General features: G+C 40.6%; 1 protein-coding gene across 1 annotated transcript in view; it reads left to right on the top strand.

Moving 5' to 3' along the window:
* LOC120563705 (tryptophan 5-hydroxylase 2-like) overlaps positions 1-12,500 on the top strand; it is a 24,671-nt gene that overhangs the window by 3,378 nt on the left and 8,793 nt on the right. Inside the window, exons 3-8 of the mRNA XM_039808065.1 lie at positions 141-327; positions 627-727; positions 3,998-4,065; positions 5,018-5,214; positions 6,435-6,443; positions 6,549-6,552. Coding sequence (XP_039663999.1) covers positions 141-327; positions 627-727; positions 3,998-4,065; positions 5,018-5,214; positions 6,435-6,443; positions 6,549-6,552 — 566 coding nt within the window. The remainder of the gene's footprint in view (positions 1-140; positions 328-626; positions 728-3,997; positions 4,066-5,017; positions 5,215-6,434; positions 6,444-6,548; positions 6,553-12,500) is intronic.

The following is a 12,500-nucleotide window of genomic DNA, read 5'->3' as shown; positions in this document are numbered from 1 at the left end:
CGGAGTGTGAATGTGTGTGAGTGTGTATCTGATAAGCAGGTGGCACCTTGTACGGCAGCCTTGGCCACAGTATGTAAATGTGCTTTGAGTAGTCATTAAGACTAGAAAAGCGCTATATAAAAACAGTCCATTTACTGTAGGAGCAGCGAGTGAACCTGTCCCACATCGAGTCCCGTGCATCCCGGCGTGTCCTGAGTGAGGTGGAGATCTTGGCCGTCTGCAGCTGCAGCCAGAGAGAGTTCAACGAGCTGCTGACGCTGCTCCGAGATGCCGTCAACATCGTCTCCGTCAACACGCCGCCCAATGCCTGGGCCAGCGCTGATGAAGGTCTGTGATGTCATCGCTTACATCACAGATACCACGCACACTGTCTGAACAAACACACTCAACGCAGAGTTGCTTTTACATCATTTATCTAATCTTTTGAATCAATCAAACTAAGAATGAAGGCGGAATATTTTGAGGATGCATTTTGAAATATTTTGAGAAAGAAATCATAATATTTTGAGTAAAAAGTCGTAAACACTTTAAAATAAAAGTTACAATTTACAGGAATATGTTTTATATATATATATATATATATATATATATATATATATATATATATGTTGTTGTGTCTGAATCAGAGGGAGATGATGTTCCCTGGTTCCCGATGAAGATCTCTGAGTTGGATCAGTGTTCTCACCGAGTGTTGATGTACGGATCCGAGCTGGACGCTGACCATCCGGTACACCTCACTTATCCTCACACACACACGCACACACACACACACACATACACACATACACATACAGTATACATATATACATATACATATATATACTTAGCACTCATCAAACGTGTGAAACCAAGGACGGTCAAAGTGTGGCCTGAGGCACTTCAGCAGCATTTTGAAAACACTGACTGGACAGCGTTCGCAACTCAGGCCACCCAGGACTCCCACACGGACATTGACTCATTGACTCCACTCCGTTCTGGACTGTATCAACTCTCACATCAATAGTGTCACCACCCTCAAACGGATTACCACTTTCCCTAATGAGAAGCCATGGATGAACAGTGAGGTCAGACTCCTGCTGAAGGCATGGGACATTACATTCAGATCAGATGATACTCAAGCCTATAACTCATCCAGGGTTAACCTGAATAGGGGCATCAAAAAGGCCAAGCACAACCACAAGCTAAGGATTGAGGATCACTTCAAGAACAACTCTGACTCCCGACGCATGTGGCAAGGCATCCAGGCCATCACAGACTACAAAGCTACTAACTCCACCCCCCTGTCACCGACACCTCCTTGCCTGATGAGCTGAACCACTTCTATGGCCACTTTGATAGGGACAACAAAGAGGTGGCCATCAAGGCTGCGATCTCTGCAGATCACCATCCCCTCACACACTCCACCACCGATGTGTGTGTGTGGCACTGAGCAGGATTAATGTACACAAGGCTGCTGTTCCTGATGGTATCCCCGGACACGTACTCAGGCCCTGTGGTTTTGCAATAACGTAACCACCTCGATGGCTGGAGTGCCCAAAACACGCCACTGCAACAAGCCTTAACGCCCCCCAACCACAGCCTGTTCTCACCCCAACCACAGCCTGTTCCCAACCACAGCCTGTTCTCACCCCAACCACAGCCTGTTCTCACCCCAACCACAGCCGGTTCTAACCCCCAACCACAGCCTGTTCTCACCCGCAAACACGCCTGTTCTCACCACAACCACAGCCTGTTCTCACCCCAACCACAGCCGGTTCTAACCCCAACCACAGCCTGTTCTCACCCCAACCACAGCCTGTTCTCACCCCAACCACAGCCTGTTCCCAACCACAGCCTGTTCTCACCCCAACCACAGCCTGTTCTCACCCCAACCACAGCCGGTTCTAACCCCAACCACAGCCTGTTCTCACCCCAACCACAGCCTGTTCTCACCACAACCACAGCCTGTTCACTCCAACCACAGCCTGTTCTCACCCCAACCACAGCCTGTTCTCACCACAACCACAGCCTGTTCACTCCAACCACAGCCTGTTCTAACCCCAACCACAGCCTGTTCTCACCCCAACCACAGCCTGTTCACTCAAACCACAGCCTGTTCTCACCACAACCACAGCCTGTTCACTCCAACCACAGCCTGTTCTCACCCCAACCACAGCCTGTTCACTCCAACCACAGCCTGTTCTCACCACAACTACAGCCTGTTCACCTTTATGTGTGTATATACATATACACACATACAGTACAGGCCAACAGTTTGGAAACAGCTCATTCAATGTGTTTCCTTTATTTTCATGACTATTTACATTGTAGATTCTCACTGAAGGCATCAAAACTATGAATGAACACATATGGAATTATGTACTTAACAAAAAAGTGTGAAATAACTGAAAACATGTCTTATATTTTAGATTCTTCAAAGTAGCCACCCTTTACTCTGATTACTGCTTTTCACACGCTTGGCATTCTCTTGATGAGCTTCAAGAGGTAGTCACCTGAAATGGTTTTCCAACAGTCTTGAAGGAGTTCCCAGAGATGCTTAGCACTTGTTGGCCCTTTTGCCTTCACTCTGCGGTCCAGCTCACCCCAAACCATCTCGTTTGGGTTCAGATCCGGTGACTGTGGAGGCCAGGTCATCTGGCGCAGCACTCCATCACTCTCCTTCTTGGTCAAATAGCCCTTACACAGCCTGGAGGTGTGTTTGGGATCATTGTCCTGTTGAAAAATAAATGATGGTCCAACTAAATGCAAACCAGATGGGATGGCATGTCACTGCAGGATGTTGTGGTAGCCATGCTGGTTCAGTGTGCCTTCAATTTTGAATAAATCCCCAACAGTGTCACCAGCAAAGCCCCCCCCACACCATCACACCTCCTCCTCCATGCTTCAGGGTGGGAACCAGGCATGTAGAATCCATCCATTCACCTTTTCTGCATTGCACAAAGACACTGCAGTCGGAACCAAAGATCTCAAATTTGGACTCATCAGACCAAAGCACAGATTTCCACTGGTCTAATGTCCATTCCTTGTGTTTCTTGGCCCAAACAAATCTCTTCTGCTTGTTGCCTCTCCTTAGCAGTGGTTTCCTAGCAGCTACTTGACCATGAAGGCCTGATTCTCCAGTCTCCTCTTAACAGTTGTTCTAGAGATGTGTCTGCTGCTAGAACTCTGTGTGGCATTCATCTGGTCTCTAATCTGAGCTACTGTTAACTTGCGATTTCTGAGGCTGGTGACTCGGATGAACTTCTCCTCAGCAGCAGAGGTGACTCTTGGTACTCCTTTCCTGGGGCGGTCCTCATGTGAGCCAGTTTGGTTGTAGCGCTTGATGGTTTTTGCGACTGCACTTGGGGACACATTAAAAGTTTTCGCAATTTTCCGGACTGACTGACCTTCATTTGTTAAAGTAATGATGGCCACTCGTTTCTCTTTACTTAGCTGATTGGTTCTTGCCATAATATGAATTCTAACAGTTGTCCAATAGGTCTGTCGGCTGTGTATCAACCTGACTTCTGCACAACACAATTGATGGTCCCAACCCCATTAATAAGGGAAAACATTCCACTAATTAACCCTGACAAGGCACACCTGTGAAGTGAAAACCATTTCAGGTGACTACCTCATGAAGCTCATTGAGAGAACACCAAGGGTTTGCAGCGCTATCAAAAAAGCAAAGGGTGGCTACTTTGACGAATCTAAAATATAAGACATGTTTTCAGTTATTTCACACTTTTTTGTTAAGTACATAATTCCATATGTGTTCATTAATAGTTTTGATGCTTTCAGTGAGAATCTACAATGTAAATAGTCATGAAAATAAAGGAAACGCATTGAATGAGAAGGTGTGTCCAAACTTTTGGCCTGTACTGTATACACATTTACACATATACACATACAGTATACATATATATACACATATACTTTTAATATGTAAATATAATATGTGAATGTTTCTAAACCTCTGACCTGTGACCTCTGACCTGTGACCTGTTCTTCCTGTCAGGGCTTTAAAGATGAAGTTTACCGTCAGAGGAGGAAATACTTTGTGGATGTGGCCATGAATTATAAATTGTAAGTATTGTATATGTTTCTCAGTTTTAAAGATGTTTTTATTGCTTCAAATGTGACACGTCTTCATCAGCATCTTCCTCATCTACAACTTTATTGTAAACACTTTAGCATATGTTAGCATGTTAGCATATAATGTATATAGTCTCTCATGTCCAGACCATCCTCCACAGCGCTGTCTAGTCCACACAGCATTCTGGGATGGGAGAAACGTGCTCTGGTTTATTGGCATTTCTTTAAACCAATCACAATCTAGCTGTAGTTTTCAGTAATTGACAGTGTTGTGTTGAGCCAGTTTGTGACACGTTGAATAAAGGGTCAAACGTGCTTAAAATAGCGTTTAAAAAAGTGTTTAAAAAAAGCATCAAAACGCCAAAGAAGACATTAAAAAAAAGTCAAAACAAGTGATAGAAACGTGTTCTGATATGTCTCTGCTTTGACGTGATGTGTCTCTGTCTCTGGTTGTGTCTGTGTTTCTGGTTGTGTCTGTGTCTCTGGTTCTGGTTCTGGTTCTGGTTCTGGTTCTGTCAGTGTCTCTGGTTCTAACGTGTATCTCTGGTTGTGTCTGTGTCTCTGTTTGTGTCTGTGGTTCTGGTTCTAACGTGTGTCTCTGGTTGTGTCTGTGTCTGTGTCTCTGTTTGTGTCTGTGATTCTGGTTATAACGTGTGTCTCTGGTTGTGTCTGTGTCTGTGTCTCTGGTTGTGTCTGTGGTTCTGGTTGTGTCTGTGTCTCTGTCTCTGGTTCTGGTTCTGGTTCTGGTTCTGGTTCTGGTTCTGGTTCTGTCAGTGTCTCTGGTTCTAACGTGTGTCTCTGGTTGTGTCTGTGTCTGTGTCTCTGTTTGTGTCTGTGATTCTGGTTCTAACGTGTGTCTCTGGTTGTGTCTGTGTCTGTGTCTCTGGTTGTGTCTGTGGTTCTGGTTCTACTGTGTGTCTCTGGTTGTGTGTCCTGCGTGCAGTGGGCAGCCCATCCCTCGTATTGAGTACACTGCGGAGGAGGTCCGTACGTGGGGCGTGGTGTTCCGGGAGCTGACCCAGTTGTACCCGACCCACGCCTGCAGAGAGTACCTGAAGAACCTGCCGCTGCTCAGCAAGCACTGCGGTTACCGTGACGACAACATCCCGCAACTGGAGGACGTCTCGCTGTTTCTCAAAGGTCTGTTACAGCACAATCATGTCTCAGTCCATCGGGAACACAGTTCCACTTTTAACGTGGCCTACATACTCGCTTGGTTCCGCGGGCTCTCATGTGAACAACGCCAGTAAACACCAGGTGCTCATTTCATGGTAACCATGGGGATTCTGTCCACTACTGTATCAATTGAATTAGATCAGCTGACTGCGGTATCGTATCGCCCTAATCACAGGTCCATTCATAAGAAATAGTCCCAGTCTTTGCTAACCAGACAGTTAGCTGTTGGTAGCTAAAGTTAGCTAATTGTGTGAATGCTGATTCAGCAGCATATCCAATTCTTTAATCTTCAAATTTCTTTGGTCGCCTCTAACTTCTGCATACTTTCAGCTACAAAACACATTCAAATATCAAAATGTTCAGTTCTTTAAAGGTGCCCTGCCATACAAAACCGTTTTTACTTGTATTGTTTGAAATATGTCTGGTCCATATGTGTTTGTGTTATGTGGTGAATGTGAAAATGAACTGCTACCTCCTCTGTCAGCTCTAGACACTGAACAGAAATAAGCAGAGAAATCAGACCAATCACAAAAGCTGGTCAGTCTGACATCATGCTGCCTGAGCTCATTACTATTCATGAGCTCGCACAGTTGCGCTGGGTAAAGGATTCTGACAGCCAGGTTCTCATTGGCTAGCTGTTAGCCAGTCAGATTCAAACAGCTTAGCTCGTTGAATATTAATGAGAACTGTCAGAAATCGAGCTGAGTCTTCCTGCGGGCTTTCTATACCACACTAGAATGGCTTGAAACAAGGTAACCATGGTTACAGAGTCCATGGTAGACCTTCAGACATCACCACAAAGTCAGGAAATACGTGTGGCAGGGCACCTTTAAGCACATGATGGGACTTCTTCTTTTTGCTATTTATACTTTTTATTTATTTATACTAAATATTAAGGTTTTTAATTTTTTTATTTTACATTAAAGTCAATGGAGCAATCTTCAAATCCTCTTCAGGCTTCTTCCTTTTTGAAATGCTACTCCTCCCACATACTCTCACCTACAGACGCCAGTCAAACTTTAAACTGCTCACGAAACAACGTGCAGAGCGATTCTCGCCGTGTGTCTCAGAGCGGTCTGGCTTATATAAATATAAATGTTGACGATGATTCTCGCCGTGTGTCTCAGAGCGGTCTGGCTTATATAAATATAAATGTTGACGATGATTCTCGCCGTGTGTCTCAGAGCGGTCTGGTTTATATAAATATAAATGTTGACGATGATTCTCGCCGTGTGTCTCAGAGCGGTCTGGTTTATATAAATATAAATGTTGACGATGATTCTCGCCGTGTGTCTCAGAGCGGTCTGGTTTATATAATTATAAATGTTGACGATGATTCTCGCCGTGTGTTTCAGAGCGGTCTGGTTTATATAAATATAAATGTTGACGATGATTCTCGCCATTGTATGTCTCAAATGGTCTGGTTTATATAAATATAAATGTTGACGATGATTCTCGGCCGTATTTTAAGCGGTCTGGTTTATATAAATATAAATGTTGACGATGATTCTCGCCGTGTGTCTCAGAGCGGTCTGGTTTATATAATTATAAATGTTGACGATGATTCTCGCCGTGTGTCTCAGAGCGGTCTGGTTTATATAATTATAAATGTTGACGATGATTCTCGCCGTGTGTCTCAGAGCGGTCTGGTTTATATAAATATAAATGTTGACGATGATTCTCGCCGTGTGTCTCAGAGCGGTCTGGTTTATATAAATATAAATGTTGACGATGATTCTCGCCGTGTGTCTCAGAGCGCTGGTTATATAATATAAATGTTACATATTCGCTGGTTCAAGCGTCTGCTGATATAATTACAAATGTTGCGATGATTCTCGTACGTGTGTTCAAGCGGTCTGGTTTATATAAATATAAATGTTGACGATGATTCTCGCCGTGTGTTTCAGAGCGGTCTGGTTTATATAAATATAAATGTTGACGATGATTCTCGCCGTGTGTTTCAGAGCGGTCTGGTTTATATAAATATAAATGTTGACGATGATTCTCGCCGTGTGTTTCAGAGCGGTCTGGTTTATATAAATATAAATGTTGACGATGATTCTCGCCGTGTTTTTCAGAGCGGTCTGGTTTATATAAATATAAATGTTGTGATGATTCGCCGTGTTTTAGAAGCGGTCTGGTTTATATAAATATAAATGTTGACGATGATTTTCGCCGTGTGTTTCAGAGCGGTCTGGTTTATATAAATATAAATGTTGACGATGATTCTCGCCGTGTGTTTCAGAGCGGTCTGGTTTATATAAATATAAATGTTGACGATGATTCTCGCCGTGTGTCTCAAACGTGGTGTGGTTTTATAAATATAAATGTTACGATGATTCTGCCGTGTGTTCAAGCGTCTGGTTTATATAATTATAAATGTTGATGATGATTCGCCGTGTGTTTCAAGCGGTCTGGTTTATATAAATATAAATGTTGACGATGATTCGCCCGTGTCTCAGAAGCGGTCTGGTTTATATAAATATAAATGTTATGATGATTCTCGCCGTGTGTCTCAAGTGGTCTGGTTTATATAAATATAAATGTTGACGATGATTCTCGCCGTGTGTCTCAGAGCGGTCAGGTTTATATAAATATAAATGTTAATGATGATTCTCGCCGTGTGTCTGAAGCGTCTGGTTTATATAAATATAAAGTTGTGGCGATGATTTTCGCCGTTGTTTCAGAGCGGTCTGGTTTATATAAATATAAATGTTGAGTGATTTTAGAGATAATGTTGGATGATTCTCGCCGTGTGTTTCAGAGGTCTGGTTTATATAATTATAAATGTTGGATGATTCTACGCCGTGTGTTTCAAGAAGCGGTCTGTTTTATATAAATATAAATGTTAATGATGATTCTCGCCATGTGTTTCAAAAGTTGTATATAATTATAAATGTTATGATTCCGTGTGTTTCAAACCTGGTTATATATATAAATGTATGATTTCGCTTTAAGCGCTGTTATATAATATAAATGTTAGTATATTTGCTTTTGTTAAGGCGGTTTATATAAATATAAATATGCGATGATTCTCGCGTGTGTCTCAGAAGCGGTCTGTTTATATAAATATAAATGTTATGGGTTTTCGCCGTGTGTCTCAGAGCGGTCTGCTTATATAATTATAAATGTTGACGATGATTCGCCGTGTGTTTCAAATGGTCTGGTTTATATAAATATAAATGTTGACGATGATTCTCGCCGTGTGTTTCAAAGTGGTCTGGTTTATATAAATATTAATTGTGATGATTCGCCGTGTGTCTCCAAGGCGGTCTGGTTTATATAAATATAAATGTTGGCGATGATTCTGCCGTTGTTTCAAGCGGTCTGGCTTATATAAATATAAATGTTGATGATGATTCTCGCCGTGTGTTTCAAACGGTCTGGTTTATATAAATATAAATGTTGATATGATTTCCCGTATGTTTCAGAAGCGGTCTGGTTTATATAAAATAAATGTTGTATGATTCGCCGTGTGTTTCAAATGGTCTGGTGTATATAATTATAAATGTTGATGATGATTCGCCGTTTTTAAGTGGTCTGGTTTTATATAAATATAAATGTTAGTGATATTCGCCGTGTGTTAAGGCTGGTTTATATAAATATAAATGTTAATGATGATTTCGCCGTGTGTAGGCGGTGATATATATATAAATGTTGATGATGATTCTCGCGTTGTTCAAAGTCTGGTTTATATAATTATAAATGTTGATGATGATTCGCCGTGTGTTTCAAACGGTCTGGTTTATATAAATATAAATGTTGACGATGATTCTCGCCGTGTGTCTCAGAGCGGTCTGGTTTATATAAATATAAATGTTGATGATGATTCTCGTGTGTTTCAGAAGCGGTCTGGTTTATATAAATATAAATGTTGTGATGATTCTACCGTGTGTTCAAATGATCTGGCTTATATAATTATAAATGTAGAGTGATTCTCGCCGTGTGTTTCAAATGGTCTGGTTTATATAAATATAAATGTTGGCGATGATTCTCGCCGTGTGTTTCAAGCGGTCTGGTTTATATAAATATAAATGTTGATGATGATTCGCGCCGTGTGTTTCAGAACGGTCTGGTTTATATAAATATAAATGTTAGTGATGATTCTCGCGGTGTCTCAAGGCGGTCTGGTTTATATAATTATAAATGTTGACGATGATTCTCGCCGTGTGTCTCAAGCGGTCTGGTTTATATAAATATAAATGTTTAGATGATGATTCTCGCCGTGTGTCTCAAGCGGTCTGGTTTATATAAATATAAATGTTGGCGATGATTCTCGCCGTGTGTTTCAAATGGTCTGGTTTATATAAATATAAATGTTGATGATGATTCTCGTAGTGTGTCTCAAGCGGTCTGGTTATATAATTATAAATGTTGATGATGATTCTCGCCGTGTGTCTCAGAAGTGGCTGGTATATAAATATAAATGTTGTGATGATTCTATGGTGTGTCTCAAGCGGTCTGGTTTATATAAATATAAATGTTAACGATGATTCTCGCGTATGTTTCAAACGGTCTGGTTTATATAATTATAAATGTTGATGATGATTCCCCGTGTGTCTCAAGTGGTCTGGTTTATATATATAAATGTTGTAGATGATTCTCGCCGTGTGTCTCAAGCGGTCTGGCTTATATAATTATAAATGTTAGTGATGATTCTCGCGTGTGTTTCAAACGGGTCTGGGTTATATAAATATAAATGTTGCGATGATTCGCCGTGTGTCTCAAGCGGTCTGGTTTATATAAATATAAATGTTGGCGATGATTCGCGCCGTGTGTTTCAAGCGGGTCTGGTTTATATAATTATAAATGTTAGACGTGATGTTTCGTGCGTGTGTCTCAAAGCGGTCTGGTTTATATAAATATAAATGTTGACGATGATTCTCGCCGGTGTCTCAGAAGCGGTCTGGTTTATATAAATATAAATGTTTTGACGATGATTGGCCGTGTGTCTCAAGCGGTCTGGTTTATATAAATATAAATGTTGGCGATGATTCGCCGTGTTTCAAGCGGTCTGGTTTATATAAATATAAATGTTGACGATATTTCGCCGTGTGTTTCAAAGTGGTCTGGTTTATATAAATATAAATGTTGGCGATGATTCTCGTGTGTTTCAAAGTGGTCTGGTTTATATAAATATAAATGTTGATATGATTCTGGCGTGTAGAAGCGGGCTGGTTTATATAATTATAAATGTTATATATTCCTGTGTTTAAATGCTGGTTATATAAATATAAATGTGTGATGATTCTCGCGTGTGTTCAAGCGGTCTGGTTTATATAATTATAAATGTTGGATGATTCTGCTTTTTTCTCAAGCGGTCTGGTTTATATAAATATAAATGTTAATGATGATTCTGCCGTGTGTTTCAAATGGCTGGTTTATATAATATAAATGTTGTGATGATTCGCCGTGTGTCTCAAAGCGGCTGGTTTATATAATTATAAATGTGTGATGATTCTGGTGTTCAAATGGTCTGTTTATATAAATATAAATGTTAATGATGATTTTCCGTGTTTCAGAGGTCTGTTTATATAAATATAAATGTTTGATGATTCGCCGTGTGTTTCAAGCGGTCTGGTTTATATAAATATAAATGTTGTGATGATTCTCGCCGTGTGTTTCAAAATGATCTGGTTTATATAATTATAAATGTTCGATATTCCCGTGTTTTCAAGCGGTGGTTTATATAAATATAAATGTTATATATTCTAAGGCTTATATATATAAATGTTAATGATTGTAAAGTGTTTATATAATATAATTTTTATGATTCGCCGTGTGTTTCAAGCGGTCTGGTTATATAAATATAAATGTTTGCGATGATTTCGCCGTGTGTCTCAGAGCAGTTGTTATATATTATAAATGTTGATATATTCACGTGTTTCCAGTCTGTTATATAAATATAAATGTTAACGATGATTTCTATTAAGGTCTGGTTTATATAATTATAAATGTTGACGATGATTCTCGCCGTGTGTTTCAGAGCGGTCTGGTTTATATAAATATAAATGTTGACGATGATTCTCGCCGTGTGTCTCAGAGCGGTCTGGTTTATATAAATATAAATGTTGACGATGATTTTCGCCGTGTGTCTCAGAGCGGTCTGGTTTATATAAATATAAATGTTGACGATGATTTTCGCCGTGTGTTTCAGAGCGGTCTGGTTTATATAAATATAAATGTTGACGATGATTTTCGCCGTGTGTTTCAGAGCGGTCTGGTTTATATAATTATAAATGTTGACGATGATTCTCGCCGTGTGTCTCAGAGCGGTCTGGTTTATATAATTATAAATGTTGACGATGATTCTCGCGTGTGTTAATGGTCTGGTTTATATAATTATAAATGTTGACGATGATTCTCGCCGTGTGTCTCAGAGCGGTCTGGTTTATATAATTATAAATGTTGACGGGCGATGATTCTCGCCGTGTGTCTCAAGCGGTCTGGTTTATATAAATATAAATGTTGTCGATGATTCTGCGCGTGTGTTTCAAATGGGCGTGGTTTATATAATTATAAATGTTAATGATGATTTTCGCCGTGTGTTTCAGAGCGGTCTGGTTTATATAATTATAAATGTTGACGATGATTTTCGCCGTGTGTTTCAGAGCGGTCTGGTTTATATAAATATAAATGTTGACGATGATTCTCGCCGGTGTCTTCAGAGCGTCTGGTTTATATAAATATAAATGTTGACGATGATTCTCGCCGCAGGTTTAGAGCGCCCTGGTTTATAAATATAAACGCTTAATTTATGATTCTCGCCGCGGTGTTTCAGAGCCGTCTGGTTTCGGTATAATTATAAATGTTGACGATGATTCTCGCGGTGTTTCAGAGCCGGCTCCGGTTTATATATAAATATAAATGTTGATTTTATGATTCTGTGTCCTTGTGAGCGTCTGGTTTATATATAATTATAAAATGCTGACGATGATTCTCGCCGTAGGTCTCTCAGAGCGGTCTGGTTTTATATAAATATAAACGTTGACGATGATTCTCGCCGTGGTGCCTTCAGAGCCGTCTGGTTTATATATAAATATAAATGTTTACGATGATTCTCGTAGGTCTCAGGAGCCGGGTCTGGTTTATATAATTATAAATGTTGACGCATTTTATCTCTCGGCCAGGTTTCAGAGCCGTCTGGTTTATATAAATATAAATGTTGACGATGATTTTCGCTAAAACCCCCAGAGCCGGGGTCTGGTTTATATACTGGCGTAAATGTTGACGATGATTCTCGCCGTGTG

The sequence above is a fragment of the Perca fluviatilis genome, chromosome 8, assembly GCF_010015445.1.
Source record: "Perca fluviatilis chromosome 8, GENO_Pfluv_1.0, whole genome shotgun sequence".
NCBI classification, from domain to species: domain Eukaryota; kingdom Metazoa; phylum Chordata; class Actinopteri; order Perciformes; family Percidae; genus Perca; species Perca fluviatilis.
The sequence above is the reverse complement of the archived record's forward strand: the minus strand, read 5'-3'. Positions and strand labels throughout refer to the sequence as shown.